General features: G+C 36.9%; 13 protein-coding genes across 13 annotated transcripts; 8 read left to right on the top strand and 5 right to left on the bottom strand.

Annotated features, from left to right (window-relative positions):
• Window positions 1-171: 171 nt before the first annotated feature.
• Gasu_58180 (uncharacterized protein) lies at window positions 172-1,042 on the top strand. The gene is made up of 7 exons (XM_005703048.1): window positions 172-248; window positions 298-369; window positions 412-462; window positions 515-625; window positions 680-732; window positions 791-861; window positions 918-1,042. Exons 1-7 carry the CDS (start codon window positions 218-220, stop codon window positions 973-975), a joined length of 447 nt encoding a protein of 148 aa, XP_005703105.1. The 5' UTR covers window positions 172-217; the 3' UTR covers window positions 976-1,042.
• A 16-nt stretch (window positions 1,043-1,058) lies between these two features.
• Window positions 1,059-3,101, bottom strand: Gasu_58190 (UDPglucose 6-dehydrogenase). Its single transcript, XM_005703049.1, has 10 exons — window positions 2,964-3,101; window positions 2,813-2,908; window positions 2,658-2,756; window positions 2,406-2,610; window positions 2,244-2,356; window positions 2,047-2,190; window positions 1,746-1,999; window positions 1,571-1,691; window positions 1,371-1,508; window positions 1,059-1,314 (listed from the first exon to the last, which is right to left on the bottom strand). Exons 1-10 carry the CDS (start codon window positions 3,066-3,068, stop codon window positions 1,162-1,164), a joined length of 1,428 nt encoding a protein of 475 aa, XP_005703106.1. The 5' UTR covers window positions 3,069-3,101; the 3' UTR covers window positions 1,059-1,161.
• Window positions 3,102-3,121: 20 nt separating this feature from the next.
• Gasu_58200 (uncharacterized protein) lies at window positions 3,122-3,962 on the top strand. Its single transcript, XM_005703050.1, has 2 exons — window positions 3,122-3,737; window positions 3,792-3,962. The coding sequence occupies exons 1-2, from the start codon at window positions 3,270-3,272 to the stop codon at window positions 3,912-3,914; spliced, it is 591 nt and encodes a 196-aa protein (XP_005703107.1). The 5' UTR covers window positions 3,122-3,269; the 3' UTR covers window positions 3,915-3,962.
• A 6-nt stretch (window positions 3,963-3,968) lies between these two features.
• Gasu_58210 (acyl-Coenzyme A thioesterase, mitochondrial precursor) lies at window positions 3,969-5,661 on the bottom strand. The gene is made up of 7 exons (XM_005703051.1): window positions 5,356-5,661; window positions 5,131-5,296; window positions 4,991-5,077; window positions 4,851-4,937; window positions 4,604-4,798; window positions 4,353-4,548; window positions 3,969-4,303 (listed from the first exon to the last, which is right to left on the bottom strand). Exons 1-7 carry the CDS (start codon window positions 5,649-5,651, stop codon window positions 4,026-4,028), a joined length of 1,305 nt encoding a protein of 434 aa, XP_005703108.1. The 5' UTR covers window positions 5,652-5,661; the 3' UTR covers window positions 3,969-4,025.
• Window positions 5,662-5,671: 10 nt separating this feature from the next.
• Window positions 5,672-7,935, top strand: Gasu_58220 (bifunctional aspartyl-tRNA(Asn) / glutamyl-tRNA (Gln) amidotransferase subunit A). The gene is made up of 6 exons (XM_005703052.1): window positions 5,672-6,056; window positions 6,106-6,298; window positions 6,359-7,078; window positions 7,130-7,276; window positions 7,342-7,473; window positions 7,521-7,935. The coding sequence occupies exons 1-6, from the start codon at window positions 5,680-5,682 to the stop codon at window positions 7,734-7,736; spliced, it is 1,785 nt and encodes a 594-aa protein (XP_005703109.1). The 5' UTR covers window positions 5,672-5,679; the 3' UTR covers window positions 7,737-7,935.
• A 1-nt stretch (window position 7,936) lies between these two features.
• Window positions 7,937-9,461, bottom strand: Gasu_58230 (uncharacterized protein). The gene has a single exon (XM_005703053.1). The coding sequence runs from the start codon at window positions 9,424-9,426 to the stop codon at window positions 7,960-7,962; it is 1,467 nt and encodes a 488-aa protein (XP_005703110.1). The 5' UTR covers window positions 9,427-9,461; the 3' UTR covers window positions 7,937-7,959.
• Window positions 9,462-9,471: 10 nt separating this feature from the next.
• On the top strand, window positions 9,472-10,342 carry Gasu_58240 (phosphatidate phosphatase). Its single transcript, XM_005703054.1, has 2 exons — window positions 9,472-10,272; window positions 10,311-10,342. Exons 1-2 carry the CDS (start codon window positions 9,547-9,549, stop codon window positions 10,311-10,313), a joined length of 729 nt encoding a protein of 242 aa, XP_005703111.1. The 5' UTR covers window positions 9,472-9,546; the 3' UTR covers window positions 10,314-10,342.
• Window positions 10,343-10,346: 4 nt separating this feature from the next.
• On the bottom strand, window positions 10,347-11,611 carry Gasu_58250 (phycoerythrobilin:ferredoxin oxidoreductase). The gene is made up of 2 exons (XM_005703055.1): window positions 10,487-11,611; window positions 10,347-10,432 (listed from the first exon to the last, which is right to left on the bottom strand). The coding sequence occupies exons 1-2, from the start codon at window positions 11,367-11,369 to the stop codon at window positions 10,374-10,376; spliced, it is 942 nt and encodes a 313-aa protein (XP_005703112.1). The 5' UTR covers window positions 11,370-11,611; the 3' UTR covers window positions 10,347-10,373.
• A 20-nt stretch (window positions 11,612-11,631) lies between these two features.
• On the top strand, window positions 11,632-13,112 carry Gasu_58260 (ubiquitin carboxyl-terminal hydrolase L3). Its single transcript, XM_005703056.1, has 3 exons — window positions 11,632-12,058; window positions 12,106-12,440; window positions 12,492-13,112. The coding sequence occupies exons 1-3, from the start codon at window positions 11,806-11,808 to the stop codon at window positions 12,582-12,584; spliced, it is 681 nt and encodes a 226-aa protein (XP_005703113.1). The 5' UTR covers window positions 11,632-11,805; the 3' UTR covers window positions 12,585-13,112.
• Window positions 13,113-13,141: 29 nt separating this feature from the next.
• Gasu_58270 (uncharacterized protein) lies at window positions 13,142-14,450 on the top strand. Its single transcript, XM_005703057.1, has 4 exons — window positions 13,142-13,349; window positions 13,411-13,602; window positions 13,652-13,702; window positions 13,760-14,450. The coding sequence occupies exons 1-4, from the start codon at window positions 13,179-13,181 to the stop codon at window positions 13,979-13,981; spliced, it is 636 nt and encodes a 211-aa protein (XP_005703114.1). The 5' UTR covers window positions 13,142-13,178; the 3' UTR covers window positions 13,982-14,450.
• Window positions 14,451-16,051: 1,601 nt separating this feature from the next.
• Gasu_58280 (uncharacterized protein) lies at window positions 16,052-18,272 on the top strand. The gene is made up of 4 exons (XM_005703058.1): window positions 16,052-16,716; window positions 16,749-16,851; window positions 17,726-17,777; window positions 17,837-18,272. The coding sequence occupies exons 2-4, from the start codon at window positions 16,758-16,760 to the stop codon at window positions 18,177-18,179; spliced, it is 489 nt and encodes a 162-aa protein (XP_005703115.1). The 5' UTR covers window positions 16,052-16,716; window positions 16,749-16,757; the 3' UTR covers window positions 18,180-18,272.
• A 684-nt stretch (window positions 18,273-18,956) lies between these two features.
• Gasu_58290 (uncharacterized protein) lies at window positions 18,957-19,891 on the bottom strand. The gene is made up of 2 exons (XM_005703059.1): window positions 19,848-19,891; window positions 18,957-19,795 (listed from the first exon to the last, which is right to left on the bottom strand). Exons 1-2 carry the CDS (start codon window positions 19,879-19,881, stop codon window positions 19,557-19,559), a joined length of 273 nt encoding a protein of 90 aa, XP_005703116.1. The 5' UTR covers window positions 19,882-19,891; the 3' UTR covers window positions 18,957-19,556.
• A 280-nt stretch (window positions 19,892-20,171) lies between these two features.
• Window positions 20,172-21,202, top strand: Gasu_58300 (uncharacterized protein). The gene has a single exon (XM_005703060.1). It carries the CDS (start codon window positions 20,303-20,305, stop codon window positions 20,510-20,512), a length of 210 nt encoding a protein of 69 aa, XP_005703117.1. The 5' UTR covers window positions 20,172-20,302; the 3' UTR covers window positions 20,513-21,202.
• The last annotated feature ends 1,697 nt before the right edge of the window (window positions 21,203-22,899 follow it).

Here is a 22,899-nt window from a genome sequence, read left to right on the forward strand (position 1 = left end):
GCAAACATAGAACCCAAAGTAGACAAATATAAAATGATCCATTTACCCATTCCTAGTCTTTCCGCGGCTGCCATTTGATCAAGAAAGTGGAAATGGCGATGAACAATAGAATTGAGCTGTTCATTTTAAATTACTGCATATTTTTATATATATCATCTTTGATAATGGCAAGATACCTGATCTCATTTTCTTGGATTTCATCACTTGTCGATTTCCTATGTCAGAAGAAGAAACAGATTTTCGAGGTGGTAAGAATTGTGTAAACATAAAAGTGACCTTATTGAAAACGTGGAATAGGGAACTATGATTCTGTAGCTATTCCAAAAACAACCGTTAACAAAGTCGCCACCGAAGTTTTAGGAAGTGCGGGTAAGTTATTGCGGAAACATTTGTTTTTTTAACTTTTTGTAGGTGTTCACCTCTCTTCAGATGCCAAAGAGCTGTTGGTTGGGTTTTGTTCTGGTACGTTGGAAAGACAATAATATATATGTGTGTGTTTGTTGACATTTCAAAGAATTTGTGCAGCTCATAAGTTCACACGCCAACCAACTATGTGAAAAAGAAAGCAAAAGAGTTATTTCACCGGAACATATTTTGCAGTCTTTGGAAGAACTTGGGTTTGGAGGTGAGCGTGTTGTGTCTATGTTTGTGTAGAAATAGAAGTTCACCACCTTAATAGACTATTGCCAAGAAGTGAAACAAGTTTATGAAGAGTTTTTGGAAATCGAAAAGGTCAGTTGACGTTGGTGTTGTCACGTTTGTCATTTCTGAATGGGTTTATGTCGTATAGCGTCGTTCCAAGACAAGTTGGACAAGAATGACTGAACGAACTGGACTGACAGAAGAGGAGTTGATTCGACAGTAAGAAAGCTTTACCATAGTTTTGCAGTGGGTCGAATCCACTCATGGATGCTTAGACAAGAAGAACTTTTTGCCAAGGCAAGAGAGAATCCGTTGGCTGACCTGGACGAGTAAAAAACATGTTATATGTCCTTTGTGAAACTTTCCTTTGAATAAAATGCGTAGAGACAATTTATCCATCACGTTGATATAGTCATTTATCAATGAATCTGTTCATTTATTCTGACACAAAATCAATATTGAAATCCGAATCAATCATATGTTTGAAACGAGTTTTCGAGTGCAACAAAAACAAAAGTATTACACGACATTTAAACGAGGATCCAAAGGCTTTCCAATCGCATACACAACAAAGCCCAATTTCCGGAGATATTCATGACTTAAAACATTTCGACCATCAAATATAAATGCGGGCTTCTCCATAATACTCAAAATTTTTTCAAAGTTGAGATCCTGGCGTCAACAATATCAGTTTGCTACACAAAATGAAGAGAAACAGCTCAACGTACACGAAACTCATCCCATTCTGTACAAACAACTAAAGCATGACTTCCCTTTGCTGCGTCGTATGGATTCGATGAAATATGAACCAATTTTTCCAGTTCTAAACGATCCATTTTGGATGCCGTTGTGATATCTTGCCATATCTTTATATGTTGATTGTGGAAAATGTTCAGCATTTCTTCAATATCTGTATCGGCGTACATACCTGAGTTTCATAAACCTTTGGGTCATAAATAGCCAAATGAGCTCTTTCATCCACCAGACGTTGACAAACACTAATTGCTGCGGATTCACGAGTGTCTCCAGTGTCCTTCTTAAAAGAGAATCTAAAAAGCACGAAACGTTTCAATGTGACTTCCAATGAAAATACTCTGACAAACCCTAAAATGGCAATGCGTTTTCCAGTAACTGTGTTAAATAATCCATGAATAATACGTGAAACAAAACGATCCTTCTGTAGGTCATTCATTCGAACAACCCAATGAAAATATTCTGCAATGTCCTTTAATCCCATGCTTTCTGAAAGGTAGACAAGGTTGAGAATGTCCTTTTGAAAACAGCTTCCACCAAAACCGACGGATGCCTTTAAAAATTTTGAACCGATTCGACTATCCATTCCGACTGCCATTGATACCTATTTTCTAATGAGCATTTCGACTATAGACTCCATTATTGTCGAACCTCGTCAACATCTGCACCACTTGATTCACACAAGGCGCTCACGGCGTTGATGCTAGATACACGTTGAGCCAAAAAAAAGTTGGCTACAAGTTTGCTCAACTCTGAACTCCATACATTGGTGGTTATGATTCTTTCCTTCGGGACCTAAATAAACTTGAGTAACTGCAAGCTATCTACATTGGAACATAACAACTTACCCAATGAGAGTAAATATCGACAAGTTCTCCAACTGCTTTGATACCATCTTCATCCTTGAGGTTACCACCAATCAGGATTCGATCGGGATTTTCCAAATCTCTTACAGCCGTTCCTTCCACAGATAAATTTAAGAGAAACGGATCAGTTATTCATAGCAGTACCTTCAGCCAAAAATTCTGGGTTACTAAGAATCTGGAACTTGGTTGTACCCGAAGCATTCAACACTGTCGAAATGGCTTCAGCTGTTCTTATAGGAACTGTACTTTTTTCCACAATGATCTTTGGACTTTTCGCAATTTTTGCTATTCTTCTAGCAGCAAGTTCCCAATAAGTGAGATCTGCTGCACGTCCAGCACCGAGACCATCCTTTTGAAAAGTAAGTCCACAATCTTTTTAAAAACTTTTTCGCCAACCTTTTTGGTGGGTGTGTTGACAGCTACAAATATCATATTTGCTCTTTCAATCGCTCCGTCTATGTCTGTAGAGAAAAAAAGGTTCTTTCCGCGGGTATTCTATTGATATTATCAATCACACCAAAACAAACATCAGATACACCAAGTAGCCCTACCACTACAGCCTCCTTCAATCCTGGTTCATATATAGGTAACTCGGATTCCTCTTCGGAATTCCAAGAGTCGATTCTTCTTTGTGAAATATCTACAACCTTGGTAAAATCATTGACTATTTATTCTTCAAGAGCGAATGAAAAGGTTACGAACCGTGACATCAATCTTTGGACACATTTTGGCGACAACAGCCATAGTTGGTCCACCAACATATCCAGCTCCAATACAACAGACTTGATAACGACCTGTCGAACCCATATCTGTCAATGTCTCTCCAAAACAGAAAAATCAAAATGGTGATGAGGCGCGATTTGTGTCTAAGAGGAGGGAAAAATTCTTTGCGTGGAAAAATTATCGCGCCTTTTTTTTAGAAAAAAAATGTTTGAAATCTCAGTCTTGGCGGAATACATACATATGTATAACTGAATATGTGTTGAGTAGTAATTTGAAGCGTAACATATGAGTATTTGTCACAAGTCAATAGAGACCAGGAAATGGCAACAAACAAAGCATTCCACACTGATGCCAAAGAGTTGTCTTTGTCACCGTAAATGGGAACTGACAGGGTACTTTGTTATTATGGGGAGTGTGGCCATGGCATTCTCTTGGCTTTTGTTACAAAAAACCCATAGTGTCGTCAGCACTCGTTGTTCGTCTTTCAAAAAGCAAACAGTACAACAGTTTTGTTATATCTGCAACTGGAAAAACGCCCGACCAACCTCTTGTTTTCTACCTGTGCGTTTGTTCAAATGGAGAAAGTTTTTGCCTCATTCTGCACCTAGCTTTCAAACTTGGAAACAGAGTATAGCAGTCAAGTTTGCTTTTGATTTTTCAACTTTCGTTAGCAGTACCTTTTTTATTTCTGGGGTCGCAATTTTCGGTGCAGTGGGTCTCCATCGAAGCCGAGATGAACTTGTTGCCTCTAGGGTAGGGCTGCAACTGCTGTTTTTTTGCGTAATTGTTTCACGTTCCAGTAAATAGGAAAAGTTGTCTTGTTCCAATTTAACAGAGTTAGAAGAGGAACACGAGTTACCGAGTATTTCAGACTATCGATTTGACGACCCCAGTTCCACTCGGAGCATAAGGAAAACGTCCAAACTGTAACTTGAAGTGTTTTTTCTAGTTCTCTCGCAAGGCTGATCGTCAGTTTCCGTGAGAATCAACAGACATGGTTTTATTTGCGGTGAAGTAATTCTACAAGTTTTGGCCGTTGTTTCATATTCTGGCTAGAACGTCGTCCAACATACGTCTTCCAGAGATATACTTCATGCTTTCTTCATAGCTTATGGGAAATATTTTTTTGACTGGTTTGCCTGTTTTAAGAACAAAGTTGAAAGTATTTGTTCTTTCTTTGGTTGGAGGATCATGCATTAAGTTATTAACCATAGCATCAACTAAAACCACTTGATAAGTATCTTTTGTATAGACTACTGAAGAATGCAGTTCCAGAATACTCCCAACAGGAACTGATTTAATAAAACTAATGTCTCCAACTAGTATGAAATGTTTGGTTGGCTTTTCTCATTTTATTTCGTTTCTTACCTTCGACAGCAATGGGACGTTGTTGAAAAGCCAAATAATTGTTCACAAAAGCTAACTCATAAGCCCTTCTCATCAAAACTCCTCCAAATGTGAAACCATACATATTTCTCTCATCTGGAAGCATAAAATGTGTTGAGCCAACTGTAACTTGACTCATGTATATTTCTTCCTCTGGTCTAACGCCTCGTTTAAACATCTTTATTTTTTTATGATTCAGACAAGTGATGATTGAAATGCAACGAGTTACTTACTTGATGTAAATGAACTTGCTCATCAATCGTGGGCACGGAAACAGTCAGATTGCGTTTTGCTCTTTCTTTTCGTAACAATTGTTTCAATGCAGCTCTTTCAAAAGAAGCCTTTTCTTCTTCATTTCGAGCACGCAAGGGAGGTACTGGAATAGACTGAGTACCTTCCAAATTACGTGCAACATAAACGAAATCAGCCTAGTCCAAGAGTTATGACAGAAAACTACAAAAGAAGCACTATTATCATTACTTCCATAATCAATTTGGTACCATCTGTTGGCATCTTTTGCTCTACAGTCAACGAAATATTCATGGATGTCTTTCCTGTGTAAGTAACCTGATCACATTATTGGTGGATATTTTTTGTTGAACCAATCAAGAACACCAAACCTTGCTATGGTATATCAAATCATAAGCTGGACTCCAGGGTTGATTATGAAGTCTGACTCCATCAACCGCAGCAGTAACACAATTTACCTTTTACAAGGCTTTTTCAAATACTATAGAAAATGATACAACTCACAACTTACGTCTTCTCTTCCTACGTGATAAAGAGCAGCCAACGCACTCACGGCATCCAGGTCTTCCAACACTCTACTCAACCTCAACAATCCAAAGGGATTTTCGTAAAGTTTCCGCAATCTTACATCCGAAGACAGTGGGATCGTTGTTTCAAATACTTTGTTTTCTTCATTTCTATTCATTCATCCAATATCATACCCATCAAGGGACGTATCAGAAAGCTTATCACTTACAAATAACGAGAAGCGATTTGAGAAAACTCCTTATAGTTGGTAGCTGCAAGAAAAGGGATTATTTGTTCTCTGTTGATGATATCGTTTAGTGTGGGTGCATCCGAAAGTACCGCTCGGAGTTGGTTGATATCCCACTTTCTATATTGAAAGAGTTGTGAACGAGAATGCAACGACTTGTCAGTTGTTGATTGAGAGCAGAATAAATGGTTGGATTTCAACATCTTTTCAGACTTTCCAGTTTTCCTTAAAGACTTTGCCATCCATGGCACCACTTGGCTTGTTGCTCTTTGCCACATCGGTTCAGATTCTTTAAAGAAATAAAATATGTTTTGGCGCACTCTTGCGATTGAGTCGACATTTTTCTTTTGTCCAACTTGTCGTATTATTGTTGTGCAAAATGGAAGGTGGATAAGACACAAAAGAACTTGTTTTCAACGGAGCCCTTTATCTAGATTATATTGTCAGACCACTAAGGTTTCTAATATTGTAAAGGCAAGTAGCTTCTTACCATCTCCCCCAGCTGACTTCTTACACCGAAACAAGAAACAATTGGCTGATGTAGAAAATTCGACGATACTTTCCATAGCAGAAACTTTTAAAAGAGGAGAGTGGAAGGCTGTCGATGTCGTCATCGAATACTTGAACCGCATTCACGAAATGGATAAGCTGTTGGGTGCATTCCTTACTGTCGACGCAGAGAGGTGAGTGTTTCTCCTTGTATCTGTCGTTACTCCGTATATTGGTTTGTAGAGCTTTACAGAAAGCACAACTGTTGGACGAAAAGTGGAAAAATGGTGAACATTTGGGACCTTTGGCTGCAGTACCCGTTGCTGTGAAAGATAATTTGTGTACAAAGGGATTGCTAACAACTGCTGGTTCCAGAATATTGGAAAATTTTATTCCTAGATATGATGCAACCACTGTTTCTCGTTTGGAAGCTGCAGTAAGTATTAGTAGAATTCATCCATCTATCGGTCGCTTTTCTGTTCTCTCGTTGAATTAGGATGCAATAGTGGTTGGAAAAACCAACATGGATGAGTTTGGAATGGGGTCATCTACCGAACTTTCAGGTTTTCACCCCAGCAAAAATCCTTGGGATCCTAGTCGAGTTTGTGGAGGTTCTTCTGGAGGTTCTGCTGCAGCAGTTGCTTCAGGAATGGCGCCTTTTGCTTTGGGTTCGGATACAGGTGGTTCTATTCGTCAACCAGCTTCCTTTTGTGGCGTCTGTGGACTCAAGCCTACCTACGGAAAAGTATCTAGATTTGGTTTGGTCGCTTTTTCTTCTTCTCTAGATACAGTGGGTCCAATGGCTTCTTCTGTAATAGAGCTTGCCACAATTTTCCAAGTATTAGCTGGTCATGATTCGATGGACAGCACTTCACTGTCAGACAAAGTACCTTGTTATACCGATATGTTGCAAGAAAAGGGAGCTTTGGATTTGAAAGGTATAACGTTGGGAGTAGTTTATGATGAAAGAATGTTGTCGTTGGAAGGTTTCCGTAATATTAATGGAACTGGTGTGGAAGATCTTATGCGTTGTTTTCAAGAGTCGATCAGAGTATTGACTCATTTGAATGTCAAAGTAGTTCCGATATCTTTGTCATTTTTAGAAGAAGCATTGGCGGCTTATTATGTGATTGCACCATCCGAAGCTTCTTCCAATTTAGCTCGATATGATGGAGTTCGTTTCGGAATCAGACAGTATGCATCTCATATATCGGAGGTATAGAGAAACTGAAATCAATTGTGTATATTCATTGCTCAGAATATTTAGTTGTATCAAAAGAGTCGAGGAATGGGGTTGGGAAGTGAAGTGAAAAGGAGAATTTTAACGGGAACTTTTGCCTTATCCACTGGATATTATGACGCTTATTATCGGAAAGCATTACAAGTAAGGCAACTTATTTCACAACAATTCGAGGTAAGCTGCATATACTTTCTTCCAAATGATTGTTGTCTATCGATTCATTGGAATGAATGACTTAGAATCTATTTCAACAGTTGGATATTATCGTTTGTCCAACCACACCTTGTGCTGCTTTCGAGTTGGGAGAGAAGATGGAAGATCCCGTGAAAATGTATATGGAAGATTTGTTAACTATTCCTGCAAGTTTAGCGGTAAGTTACTTTGAAAGTTCTTTCTTTCACATGACACATTGTTTAAGGGTTTACCTGCAGTGAGTATTCCTATGGGTTTCGATTCTGATCACATGCCATTGGGTTTACAGTTGATTGGAAATCGACAGAGAGAAGATATTTTGTTTCGAGTGGGTCATGCATTTCAATTAGCTACGAATTGGCATCGTCATCGACCTTTGATATATCGGAATTATGTTTCAACAACCGATACAACCACACATAACACATCTTTACCATCGTAATTGAGCTTGTGCTCAATGCTCATAGAAATAAAGAGAAAGATCGTGTTCCAGTCGATCGATCAGTTTTCGATATTGGTTGACAGAAATTTCAGATAAGATACCCATTTCATTTTGTACATGATAAAATTCTTCAATCACGGCAATCAAATGAAACAACACTGTTTTAGGAAGATATTGTAATAAAACCTACAAATTCAGATAAGAGAGATGATTCACTGTCTTATTACTTGTCACTTACTGTTATCCAACGACGTTCACCGTTGATCAAACATGCCAATAAAATGGATGCATAAGCCACCGTAGTTTGATGTTCTACCATCATAGGATTCGTATTCGACTCATTGGATGAAGGAATCAATCGTATATACTTTAAAAGAATTTGAAAAATAGCAGGCTCACTATAATGCTTCGTAGTTGATGGATCAGATGAAAATCGATGAACGGCAGTGATATGTAAAAACAGCGTAGCACAAGATGGATAAGAAATGAGAATATTGATTATCAGTACCAAACAAGTAACTCTCAAGTCAAAATCGGTTCTATGAGGAAAACTCTCGTTGTGAAGCAATCGGATGAGAAGAGGTAATGCTTGTTGATGGACCAATGTCCTGCACAGTTCTTGATTATTGCTTGAAAGATTGACCAAAACTCTCAAACAAGCAATGCAAATTGCTCTCTTTCGTTGTTGCTCCGCCACACTTGTATATTGTATTATGTTTTGCAATAACCAGATTGTACTCGACTGTTGTACGAAATGGTTGAGAGCTATTCGATGGTCATTGCTATCAGCTGTTGTATTAAGACAGGAAAGCTTATCCAACAGAGTAGCTACACAAAGAGATATCAGGTCCTTTACAAATTCTGGAAAGCACAAGTTGTTAGCTTTAGATAGCCATTGTATCATTTCTATACCATATTTGTTGGTTCTATGTGTTTTGGAACAAGTAACCAAAGAAATATAAAAAAAGGAAATAAAGGTGATCATCCAAATAGATAATGATAACGAGCAACCTTCTTCTGGATTGACATGATTCTTCTTCATTCTTGGATATTCAGAGAGGAGTGACTGTATCATTTTCAATAGAGTATCTTGAATGCTTTCACAGTACTCTTCCCAAGCATCAAAATCCATATTATATATCATATGAAAGAGATGAGCATCTATTTGTATATTTTCATGACTATGAATGGGAAATGATTGGATATTCTCTTGCAAACCAAGTTGACAAATATTCATTATGCAGTTCATCTTTTCTTCACCTTCTTCGTCATTGTTATGATACCAAATATAAGCAATGGCCAATAAGAGACACTTGTTCCATTTTGAATAGCTATGAAAGTTGAGGTGAGTCAACCACAAGGAAAGTTCCTTATGGGGTCCTTCATAGGAATGGACTAGAAACCGATTGTGCAATAATTGTTCGAGCAGTTGTTCACAAGTCAACCCACTTTGGGAAAGTAAACCAAGACCACTTTTCTCAACACTTTTATATCCTTCCAAAAAAGATATCTGCTTCACTAGATGAGGCTCGAAGTCTTCATCCGTCTCTGATACAGTTGACTCATTTTTGGTGTCCCAACTGGATATTCGTTGTGTGGCAAGATCAAACAGTTGACTTGACTTTCTTTCTATTGATTTGAAATAAATTGGACTAGATAACTTGTTTGGAGTTTTCCCAAAAGTAGCCATATCCTATAGTTTTCAAAAAGTCAAAAAAGTATAACCATCCAATTGGGCGCCTTTTTTCATTTCTTATGGAATGGCGTATTTTTCTCTTTTGAAAGACGACAACTGTTGAGAGAAGATCACATGTCTTCTTCTTCTTCTTTGGGAATATGCTCTTCTAGGTATTCTGGTAAACAGGCCTTGACTTATTTGAAGGACGCTTATTTAATTGACTGGTTTACTCTTGGAGTATTTGGAGTTATTTTCCCTTTCATATTGAAGACCAGTGTTCATCCTTATCGTAGACAAGTTGCTTTGGATGATCCGCAGTTTTCGCATCCCTTTCTTAAGGATATTGTCAGTACCCAAGTATGTACTTTGAGTTCTTTGTTGATTCCCTGTCTAGTTGGCGTCATAGTGGAGTGGAGATGGGTAAGAAGAACGAAGCGTTGGATTCCCGCCATTTTCAACTTGCATATTTTTATATTGGGACTATTGGAAGCAACACTTTGTACGGTAACTATCACGGAGATTCTAAAGTTAGTGGCTGGTCGTCCACGTCCTTATTTTTTAAGTGTTTGTGAACCTATCAATGGCTCTACGATAAACTGTCAAGGGAATGCAGCACAAATAGAGGAAGCTCGCAAGTCATTTCCTAGTGGCCATACTTCACTGGCTTTTGCAGCAGCTGTTTATTTGACTTTGTACTTTATAAAAATATTTTGGTTGAGTGAAGGGTTTTATCGTAATTGGCATTTGTGGTTGTTACTAGTTCCTTTATTACTTGCTAGTTTTGTAGGAGTTTCACGAACGATGGATTATCATCACCACTTTAGTGATATCGTTGCTGGTGCGTGGTTGGGAACGGTGGTTAGTGTTTTGGCATTTATAGGGCGTTTGGGTTGTAGTGAATGGAATCATCATAGACGAGAAAGTAATCATGATGAGGAGGAATATTCTATTACAGGAGATCAACAAGTATAATGTTCTTTAAAAGTAGACAATTTTCGAGGCAAATCAAACAAGAATCCTATTTCTCATAGAATAAACGATATATATATATATAAATATGTATCATACTCACCATGAATATATTCTTCTGTCCATTCACTTCCATAGAATCGAGTAAACATACCACGTGCAGGATCCTTTTCAGCACGATACTGGATATAAGCAAGATGTCTGGACTTTATGAGTTCCAAGAGTTGTTTATCTTGAATATGAACTGCATGATTGACAAACTTGAGATACAATTCGAGATATTCTTGAAAAGCATCCCATACATGTGTCTCTATCACTTCATCTTGACTAGGACGACTCCATAAGAAACAAGGTGAAAAGAAAGGCTTTGCATCTTCAGGTAAGTCACCACCCCAAGGAAGAAGAGAACTATATTTCTCATATATGGGTTGCAATTGGAGCGAATATTTGTTTTGATATTCGATGGTATGAAATAGTGGCTGCATATCCAATGCAATCAGATGACCACCAGGTAAAGTGACGAGGTCTGCACCAAAGAAAGGTAAATCATATTCTAACCGTGGAAAAATAACAAAGTTGAGTACTTGAAGTGCTTTCCCTCCTTGTACATGAGCTGCTCTTATTTGCCTCAGTTTTTCTGACTGATATGCATAACTCGTCGTCTTCACCGTACTTTGGCGACTACCTTTGCCAGTGATGGCTACTTTTTCTTCAAATCCTGCAGGAATAGGATAAGGTTGCAAAGAAATGGAACTTTGAAGAATTTCTATTGCTTTGTTGAAAAAGGGAGAATACAAGTCCTTTGTTTCTTGATGAGAGGAAGAAGGCTGTGTTGGGTGAGACGAACAGGCTATCCATTGGTAAGTATTTATGGTTCTCCGTATAGTATGATACTTGTTAGAGTGTTGACAACAAATATTCCTTTTCAGTGGAGAAAAGGAACCACCATTGAGATAACCTTGAGATTGAAAACCAGCTTTCATCATAAGAATGAAAAGAAAGAAAGATTGGGAAAAGGATGGAATGAAGAGAACGGACAAACAAACGAAGAAAACCAAATCATATCCTCGAAACAAAAAGACAACTAACCCTATGAGTAATAAAGAAATGGAAAGTGAAGAAATGACAAAAGAAGAGAAACACGTTGGATGGGAAGTGGAAGAGTTGTTTAACAAGATAAAAAAGAAAAGTCCTAGTAAGAACAACACAACCAAGAAAGCAAAAAGGAGAGAAAAGTCCATTCGTTACACAAAAGAAGGATTTCGTATTTATAGACCAGAGGAACTGAAACAAGATCAACCAGAAAACTTGAAAGGAGAATGTCCTTTTGACTGCAACTGTTGTTTCTAGGAGGCCATATGAAATAATAGGAAAAGATTGTGGAGACACACAAGTGTTTGGGGAAAATAGAGTGTGATATCGATGACTGAAAATAAAGCCAATAGCAAACGTTGGATACCTTTGGAGTCCAATCCTCAAGTCTTATCTGAATATCTACACAAGTTGGGTGTAGAAGAAAATGTTTCTCTAGTGGACGTACTTTCTCCAGACTTACTGGATCTCGTTCCTCGACCTGTATACGCCGTCATACTTTTGTATCCACTTCACAACCAACAAAGCACTAGGGAAGAAATAAAACAAGAAACTAGTGTCTATTTTTGTAAGCAAACGATAAGTAAGTTGTCAAAAGAAAGTGGACTTTGTATATATAACTATTTATAGGCAACGCTTGTGGAACAGTGGCTCTGGTTCACGCTGTATTGAATAATATTCACCGAATAAGTTGTAAGAAGAATAGCTTCTTTGACAAGTTTTATACTTCAACTGTTCACCTTTCACCTCATGAAAGAGCAACTTGTTTGGAACAGAGCGAAGAATTGGACTATCTACACTCTGAGTTTGCACAAGTAGGTCAAAGTCAGGCACCTGGCAATACTGAAGAAATAGACTTGCACTTTGTCACTTTTGTATCTCAACAAGGAAAACTAATTCAGTTGGATGGGCGTTTAGAACAACCTGTCGTCTGTGGTAACTGTGAAGAAGAGAATCTGTTGCAAGTATGTAAAGTTTCTTCCTTTGTAAGAAGAAATATTTTGAATACTTTTTAGGAAGCAACCAATGTTATCAAAGAACAGTTTATGGCAAAAGATCCCAATGAAGTTCGTTTCAATATCTTGGCACTTGTTCATAACGAATCCTAATATGGATATATCTCCAAGTTTTTCCTATTCATGAAAGAGTGATATTCCTATGAATCCTAACAAAAGTGTCTTTTTGATAAGAAATATATTATTGGATAACGACAATCCTACTCTCTCTCTCTCTCTTTCCAAAAGAAGATACTACACTTGTTGTCAGGTTGAATTCAGTAGTTGAATTCCTACTTGAAACCTTTATCAACAAGTATATTATTTTCACTCTTGGAAGATCACAACTAGTTTTGTCTCATCCAAATGGTTTATTATTCTAAGTTGCATAGAAAACAGTATATTCACAGTGATCAAAATGATACCTTCTTTCCTCTTCCCCTAAATAAGAAAAATGTTTTATTCACTTTTTTGGCTTTGTCCAATCTTTTCTAGAAACATTGGTTGATAGAAAGAGTGTCGATTCAACATTGGATTCCTATAAGAATAGCAGCTCGATGGATTGTCTTGTAGAGAAAGCATGGAATCATGAATTTCTAGATCTTACGCTTCGATTTGAAACGTCACATGAAATATGCTTTAAATAAGACATCTTCTATACAACTTTTACTTGTATATTGAGTTTTATTGTTGACAAGGAAAAAAGGAATGGGTTATCAACAAGTCGTGCAAAATTCTCTTGTAGCAAGCTTTGTAGTGCTGTTAGGCTTCTTTTGCATGGTACATGGAAAAACGTTGGCAAATGATGCCAGTTTATCTCACATGCAAAGAGGAGGATACCAAACAGTATCACCTACAGTAACTCAACAATGCCCAAAGGTAAGATGAGAGAATATAATCTTCTCATGGTGAGCGAATGACCGTTGAATAATCTCTCTAGCTGTGCGTCACAGCTACGCAGACACAAGTACAAAGTTGTATTTATACAAATATTCAAGTACCTTATATCTCGCAATGTGTGACTGTAACTCCTACAACTTGTTATAAATACGTAACCAAATATAAACAAGTCTGCTGCGAACAGGAATATCAACAACAAGACTATCAACAACAACAACAACAATGCACAGAGGTGAGTTGTGTTTGTTGATGTGTTTGCAAGTATATTGAAATCTATCTAGTATTGCCAATTATCTTATCAACAATCAGTCAGTTACCCTTGCAGCACTCAGGTATGTGTCTTCTCTGGTGATGATTTGTATGCTTTGTTATCAACCTACAAATTGTAGATTTCATATCCATGTCAAGAATATCGTCTCATGCAAGTACAGCAATGTTGTCAAATTCCAAAGGTGAAATGTGTCCAACATACTCAAGTTTGTATTCAACAAGAAGAGCAACAACAGCAACAACAGCAAGAACAAGAACAACAGGAACAAGAACAAGTGCAAGAAGAAGCTCAACAAGTACAACAAGTGGAACAACAACAACAACAACAAGAAGAATATTAAAGAAAAGAGAGAGAGAGAGAGAGAGGGAAGTTGTATACCTGCCAAGGTTGCAGGAATATGATGTTTGTAGTAATAAAAGAGCTTATGCATGACATGTAAAAAAGGGGAGTAGTTATCCAAGAAAATTTGTTACTGCTGTTTTGTAAAGTGTACTGTGGAATAGATACATATCAATAAGCGATTGAGTGTTTATCTACACATAACCATCCCTTGATATACATCTTCAAAGAGTCTCTTTTGTAAAGCTGTTGGTCCTTCAAACAAGGATGTTGATTTCTTCAAAGCATAGCCCAACTTCATAGAAACCAAGAAATACGAGTAGATTATTTCTTAGTTGTCATGTAATGGGAAAAACGCCAACTCAGTTGCAAAATAATACATGGAAGATTATGTTTCCAATATTAGAATTGCATAATAGTATGCGGATGGATACAAGGACATTTTCCAAAGTAAATCCTATTCTTTTTGGACTCTGTCATCATCTTGCTTCTTGTTTATCGACAGTTGAGATGATCATAATTTGTTCTTCTTTGTAAATTTCGTCGCTGCACTGTCTAGACATAAGGTTCTAGTTCACAACTGGATATCCTTGTAATATTGGAGCCTATGCCAGCCTTCATTGGACATCTGGTATTGTATTGTCTCATATAGAGCTTTGACTTGAAACAAGAAAATTTTAAAGCTCGAGAACGTTTTCTATTCTTTTAGCATCGAAGGAATTGCTTTCATTTATGACAATCGAAGACAAAAGAATAAATTGGGTATTTTGAGAGGAATATATTGTTTGTAGTTTGGAAAAGAGTTGGATTATACATGTTTATCAACGCTAAAATTCCATACTGAACAAGGTTCTCTTGAATTCGAGAATAAAGAAACGTGTTAGAAAAAGCATCGATGGATGGAAGCGAAAAAATTGAAATTTCTTATGACAATACATTGACAATTGACATTCTGATCATAATAAGACTATAGGTTTTATTGAGACAAGTCGATCCACTTTAAGACTCAAAGATAACTAGTTCCGTACTTGAATAGCTGAGAAAATATAGAAAGAGTTTGTAAAATGACTTTAGCAAAAAAGCCCTATGGAAGAAGAAAAATACTTGACCATTATCAAGGAATCCAAGGTTATGTACCAAGAAAAGGGACTCGAGAATATTTCACAATGTAAAGTTTTGTAAGAACTACTCTATTACTGAAAAGCAATAGAAGAAAAACAAGCAAAGATTATTTCAGTGACTCAAAACCTATGCGTTATAGAAAACGGCTGATTTCTAAACTCTGGAATGTTCTGCATCAAACATCTTCCTGCATGAAAGACATGGCTTCAGTTGCGCTACTTGGTGTTACCTGTATCTCATAGCCTATTTCGGAAGAATCGTAGTGACTTTAGCGAGTTCGATTCTCCCTTTATTATCGTTTGCCTAGGCTTTATTCTTAAAATGAGAAAATGAACAAATATCAAGGTTGATTGTGATGTCTATGGACTGTAAATAAGGAGAAACAAATGTGTAATTATCTGTAGCAACAGAATAATAGAAAATGACAAGAGGACTAAAGAAAGGAGTAGAATGGTTAGTTTAGACCTGTCTCGTCATGATATTTCAAGGGCAGATTCCGTAAGATTGAGTGTCTAAATAGTCTGACGAGTCAAAAAGTTATTCAAATTTCAACCCAAATTGCAAGTCTTGTGTTTTTTTGAACAAAGATGTAAATAGGCCAAGTCAAAGGGAATGAAAAACAACAATTAGAAATCCTATCACTAAAAGAACACAAAAAACTTGAGCAGCAAAGTAGTGAGACTAGAAACAAATGAAACAGATCATCATAAAGAAAAAGTAGAAAAACAAACCAAGAAGATAGAGAAGTACGAAATGAATAATCAGAAAAAACAAAATCAGAAAGTTGCAACAAGTTTGAAAAAGTAAAAAATACGAATAAGTGAGCAGGCTGGTAAATGAAGTACAAAAAGTGCAATAAAGGATATGGGGTTGAAGAAAGTGTCAAGTGAGTCATTTTATTTTGCCATGTGACAAACGAAGCTACTTTTTTTGAATGCACAATATTCTCAAGTTTTTGAGAACTGGTAAAGGAAAAAGAGACAGGATTGAAATCCTAGGGTTGTGTTCCTTTTGGTGACAACTGTAACATTGGCGGTTGTAGCTGCTAGTGGTTGGACTGTTTTTGGAAGGAACCTTTCTCTTTATGACAGTAAAGTGTAGAAGAGTGACATTAATCCAAAAAGCTACATAAGTTGTAAGCGCTATTATGGTGAAACTGTCGCCTTTAATGTTTCTGAAAGCCATCTGGTTAGAGTTGTCCTTGGTCAAGAATATAAGTAGAGAGGAGGGTAGCGTTAGTAGTATGTGCGAAAGGGAAACAAGGAGAGTTTGTGTATTGCCTTGTAAAAAGTGCTGCTGACCTGCCTCTTCTCTTAATTCCCTGAAGGTCGTGATAGTGTGGTAGTGGTAGTTGTCAAAATTATTGAAAAGGGGACAACGAACTATCTCAAAAACAGCTTGCAGTTGGATCCAAGACGAAATAACAACAACAAGTGTGAGTCCAAGCTCAACAAGCTATGATGTGGCTATTTAATGGACAAGGATTTGTATTTCTATCTGTTACTGTTTTCTCCGTTGTTGTAAGTGAATAGAGAATCTTCATTGCTTTATTCATTTAGAATTGTGCATTGAAATTAATAAATGGGACATCAATGAATAGTCATTGTCACAAAAGTATGGATTTGGTCTATTTTTAATAACATAAGAAAATGCTAATGTTGAAAAGACGCAAGGCATCATTTAGATACGAACAGCCTACTCTTTTACCTGACTGTCAACAGAGATTGCGTAGGATACTTATTTTGAACAGTAATAGACTATGGAGTTGCTTTACTTTTCGACCTTTAGTCTTTTTTGTACTTTTGTAAAAAACTTATGGAAGAGACAAGTATATTGGACGATATTGTTCATCTGTACACGTTGCTTTGTTATTTTGCAAGACTGAAATAAGCAAAACAGTGGATTAGATTTTTCGCGGCCTAGAGCTGCAAACTATTGTTCCTATAATTGGAAAATAAATCATTTGTCTTATGAAGTGGAATAACAAAATGAATCGCAAAATCTCATGTAAAAATATGCATGGCATTTGTTCACTATCCTTCATTTGACAATTGTCGTCGGTCATTCTGCAAAAGCTGACACTAAAAATTTCTCTTCTTTCAACTCCTTTGGTACAGCTTCAAGCTTTACTGCATCAACAAGTGGCCAACAATCTTCTATTTCCCACTCTCAAGCATAATCAATTGGAAATGGCTCTATGTAAATCGCTGACAGAGACTCCACCTCTTAACTAGATAGTTCAAGTTTATCCATTTCATCTTCAAAGGGTTTTTGCTAAAGGATAAAAAACTTCTTCGGATAGGAAAAGTTCAATAAACAATAGTTTGATTGCAGCGTCTGAAAATAATGGTACTTGTTTTCTCTCAAGTGGTTCAAACAGTTTTGATTCCATAATCAAGCGGTGTCAACTTTCAAGAATCATTTCACATTCTCCGTAAAGGGGAGATATTCCTTTTGCAGCTCAAGGCAGCACTCCTAATAGTGATGCATCACTTGCTTATGCAACAAACAGAAGGAGACAGATGAATTAGACTGCTCATTACCCAATAGAGCAAAAAGCGTCAGTAAATGATCAAAACAGCGAGTTCAAGTAGTAATAGTCGATCCATATGAATTGCACAAGGCAGTGCGAGCAACACTGACTTTCTTGCGCTTCTATCGAGAGAACTATTAAAGTATGTTCGAAAGCTGCAATCTATGAAAGCTTATGCTAACCAGTCTTTCCAAAAAATAGTAGAATCCAACGGTTGAGTGAAGGTTTCTCCATAGCTTGTCAAAAGGAGCTTCTCAAATCTTTTCAAGGGACCAACAATTGTAAAGGGTTAAGAACTGCCTTGAATCAAGCAGCACAAAGCTCATACGGTCAAGTCCAAGGCAACATAAGTCATGAAACTTCCAATAACAGTGGATTCTTTACGGCGAATGGCAACTCTAGAATAGCAGCTTCCAATAGTACTGAATCTTCTCCTGCTGTTGGTATCTTTCTAGATTCCGTTCGTTTTTCATTCTTGATTCTTACATATGGCAGCTTTTCTTGTAGACATGTACAACTTGGCATAGTCAAGCAGCTTATCTAACTCTAATTTTCAAAGGTCGAACGCCTTTGGGTTTATGAATTCGTTATTTTCCATAAAGAAACAAGTTGGAAGCGCAGTGAATAATCAAACCGACCCTTTTTAAAAAAAGAAAAAGAATGATGATAGATTTATTTGAATATTCATGCATATGTAACTTTCATGCTTCACAGCTATCGCTAAAAAATGCTTTATCAATCATATTACGAAAATGCAATGATATCTTCCATCTAAACCTATTTTAGATTGACCTAATTAATCCCTCACTACACCAACGTTTTGGATTCCACTAATAAGACTCCAACAGCAATCAAACTAACCAAACCACATTCCAAGCCAAGAATTTAGAGACTCTATAGGCTCGAGCCAAATCTGTAGGATATAAAAACGAAGCTCTAAACCATAGTTTTACTATCATATATATACACAAAATTTCTCCTTCTGGACCAAATGGAAGCAAACTAATGACACAACCAAAGCTGTCTTTTATGGGATTTGTCATGTCTATCAAACCAATTGGCTCTTGAAAAAGAATATAAAGTCCACTTTATACATAGTATTTTTCAAATGCTTCTCCATTTTGTCAATAGCTTTCTCATTCATCAAGGAATTCAAGTTTTATACCATTTTCCACACAAAGGGTTTTCTATTTCTCTACAATTCTTTCAAAAAACTTTCAGACACTGGAATGAACATAAACGTCATTGGTTGGAATACATATCTGACCACTGTTTCTAAACTTGCATTGAGTCCAAAGGCTCCAAAATCATCCAGTTCTAAACTCATTCACGGTTAAAGCAATTTGAGACAACTGAGGTTAAAAACCTGATCTTTGTCGCAGCAGAATGGCTTGTCAACTGACTTGAAGTCAAAGCCAGTCACAAACTTTAGGACTACCCAAAATACACAAGTCAGAGTCCTAACAAGAGGCATGGCCCTGAAACATCCACCAAGTCTTTTTGATGAACAATCTTCTGTTTATTTTAGAGTACAAATATAAATAAATGAACGATTGACTGTTTGTTTGTCGGTCACAACAACAACAAGGAAAATAGTAAAGGATACCAATCCAACTTCTTCTCTTTATCAACCAAGGGTTCTACCAAACCCTTAAAAAAAGTTGCATCAAGTGCGACTGCACTTGTTGCCTTTTCTTCTCGGAGCACTTTTCTCTCAGTTTTCAGTACTTTAGATGAAAAAACCAAATATGTGGAGACCATGCCACGTAAAGAGTCACTTGGTTTTTTAAACTTCCCTCCTACTATTTACAAATAACCTATTTCAACAAGAAATAAAATAATATTTAGGATAGTGCTTGGAATAACTTTGTCAAACAGTGACATGGTTCATAAGAAGTGAGGAAGAAACGCAGAGTAAAAGTCAAATGAGACTAGAAAGGGCAATAACTTCATAGATACAAAGGAAATGGAAAAATGTTCCTGTCCCTTCGTGGAGGAAGCTGAAGTTCAAAGACACGTACAAAGATTCCCTGTACAAAACACATTCCGGACACCACTGAGCATTCCCATTTTCATTTTCCCGCCTCTTGTTACCTAAACAACATGTCGAACGAGCATCGAGAGTATGATGAATGGTTTTTAGCAAGGTGTCTTGTTCACCTAAATTTACTTGACAAACTTGAAAAAGATAAGCAAGAAACTCCCAAAGTACTCTGGTTAAAACGATATGCCATATGCTTGGCCATGCAGGCAAAGATAGCAAGCTTAGAACTGTGCAGAGGCGAACGTAAAGAAAAAGAAATTCGTGAACAGTGCAATAGAATCAGGCACTTTCGTGGAAAATCCCTCACCCTGACAGAAATTGAACACAGCATTGGGACAGCAAGAGATGTAGCTGAGACAGCAAGAGAAGTAGCTGAGAAGGCAAGAGGACAGTCAAACGACTCTGAGATACGAGTGGCATTCAAGGACTTGAACGCGTTCAGAGACTTTGCAGATTACTTCTTTCCTGATGGACAACTGCCAGAATAGCTGGGTGTCAAAAAAGCTTTAGAGCTTCACCTATTTTTTATAGTGATCGCATGTAAAGAGCGAGAACTTTACGATAAAAATTTTGTAGAAAACGGGGAAGACAGGAGGATACATCTCCATGATACCCTCGGACAGATGGCGTTCCGTTGCGTCTTTGTGGATTTTTTTAAACTTGAGTACAATTCAACAAATAAGGATCATAGCAAACATGAACTCTATGACCTCCTTGGCAGAGTGAAAGATTTTAAAGAGGCTTATAAATCTCATTTTAAAGGAGATCTCGCAGACTCTGGCGACGTCCATCTAGAACGTCGAGATTTGAACCCAGTTAAATTTGCCACGTGACTGCATTAAAATACTGTGCTGTACAATTCTGCAAAAAAACTGGGCTGATGAACGATCTTCCAGATAATTTGAAATCAATTTTTTTGGAAGACATGCCTACAACTGAAGCTTTGAATGAGGTAAATATTGCTATTCGTAACTTCAGGTACCCCATAGACCTTCTACGTGCTTCGAATTCAGTCTCTGAAAATATGCATCAACATGATGAATTGATTTCAAAGATCGAAAAAATCGAAAACGCATTCGAAGAACTGAAAAAATTCATAACTGAAACGTCGTCTTCAACAGTTGATAATCCCGCAGCTTCAGAACTGCAACCAAGTAGTCCGTACGAAAATACTGACACCCAAGTTCGTAGTATTACTTGCATTCTTCCTTTCTAAGCCTATGAAGACGTCAGTGAAAGATAAGCGACATTTACCCGATAATCCTGAGTCTTCCTGAATCCTTTGAATAAAGGTCGTCAGACCGACTTTGCTTTGTTTTTTCGATCAGATTCCTACACTCCTTTTTCTTCTAAAGGAGAAGGTTCTTCATCGCCATGATTATTTGGTTCATTTTCATCTGTTGCTATCGTTCTCGTTGATTTGACGGTCTCGTAACTACTTGACCAGTCTGTACCTCACATTCTACATGAATGAAAATTTTTGTTCAAATCATGTTACGATTCCTCATATCCAATCTGTCGAGTATCATTGACAGTCATTCTGACTTTTCCTTCAAAAGAAAAGATGTAGAAAATAGAGTATGACATTTTTGTTTCTGGATTCCTTAAATGAATTCTGCTGTCTCTCACTATTGGTGGTTATTTGTTGCACTCACAACCTTAATAGGAAGCGCTCTTTTTCTCAACTTATTTCGTATCAGTACAATGTCTTTCTTGTTTATTCACTAACTATATATTTTTCTTGCAGCTCATCTTCATAGACTTTTGCTACAAAAAGAACTTAATATTCATTGATTCAACTATCGTTTAATAGCTTTTTTCATAGAAGCACTCGTTGATAGAAATAACTGACAGTCATTCCCTTTAGAGTTTTGTATCATTTAGTGAATTAGTGTACCAACTTGAAAGCTTCAGCAATTCTCCAACTGAAAGCCACTCCATATTGAAGAACTTTTACCCAACATGACTCTTATGTTGACTGAAATACGTTGTAGTTCCTAAGTTATCGGTCAAGTGATTGTTGTGGAATGACAATACTTCAAGATTCGATATGGTTTCCTTTGACTACTTAGAAACAATTCTGTTCCACTCTCAAAGTTGTCCTTTGCAATGCAATATAAATAGAACTCCTATGTAAATAGTAATTGTCTGAAATAGAAAGTTCTTATCTCAGTGTCCAAATAGGTAGAGTCACTTAAGATGTCTCTTGTACTATCGATAATTGAACAAAGTTTTTCATCTTTGCAACCGGGTTACTTTCCCTATCTAAGAATCGGTGAGTTTTCAGTCTAATTCACTAAAACAGAGTTTGGATATATAGTGTCGTGACTACTTTTGAGATAGAGTTTGAATTGCAAACCAAAATACTTTTTTTAGTAATTCTTCTTACCTGTGCTATGTTTTCTCTTGGATCCAACAAGTTTCATATTTGTAGAAGCCATTCATATGAATTCCAAGGCTAGAAATGCAGTTTGAAAAAAACTTATTAAAAACGAAAGGAATCTAAACTTTTATGGAATTTCAAGAAGCTAAAACTCTTTTTAAGACCGCAGTGCAGGTTCTCAAGTTGGATGAAGCCTCAAGTTTTTGCTGCAAGTCCCTTCGTTTGGTCTAAAACCGAGGAAAACTCTCTTTTATCTAGTCAACAGTCCAAGTGAAATGTACAAACAACCTTTTTCGTTTCAATCTTTGAAAATTATAGTAAAAAAGTTACTAGTCTTTTTTCAACAGACTAGAAAGACAACATAGCAGACACTTGAAGAATGTTTTGAGATATTCTTTCGGTAACCATTTTACTAAGTACTTGGAAAAGAAAGGATATTTTTCATTCTAGTTGTATTCGACATGTATGTATGTATAGTCTATTCATTTTGAATCATTGCTACAACTCTGCAATATTGCAAAATTGACACCAAAAATAGCCTTCAAATGAAAAGCTTTTAGTTTTGAAACATGTTCAAAGGTATCTCCGAAATATTTGAAAGATTGCACTAGTGTATTAATAGAATCATTCTCCTGCACACAAGTGCATATCATCAATATCCAATTTCTATAAGAGTCAACTCCTCCTCTTTCTTTCTCCTCTGAAATATTTGCAGACAATAGTGACTTTTGATATTGTGGATTCTGCTGAGAGAAAACTTATTTTCAAAAAAGTTCAATTCAGTCCAACTGAGTCTATTCTATCGATTCTCTTCTCGTTTTCATCATAGCATTTAAA

Source organism: Galdieria sulphuraria, assembly GCF_000341285.1.
Source record: "Galdieria sulphuraria unplaced genomic scaffold scaf_62, whole genome shotgun sequence".
NCBI lineage: Eukaryota > Rhodophyta > Bangiophyceae > Galdieriales > Galdieriaceae > Galdieria > Galdieria sulphuraria.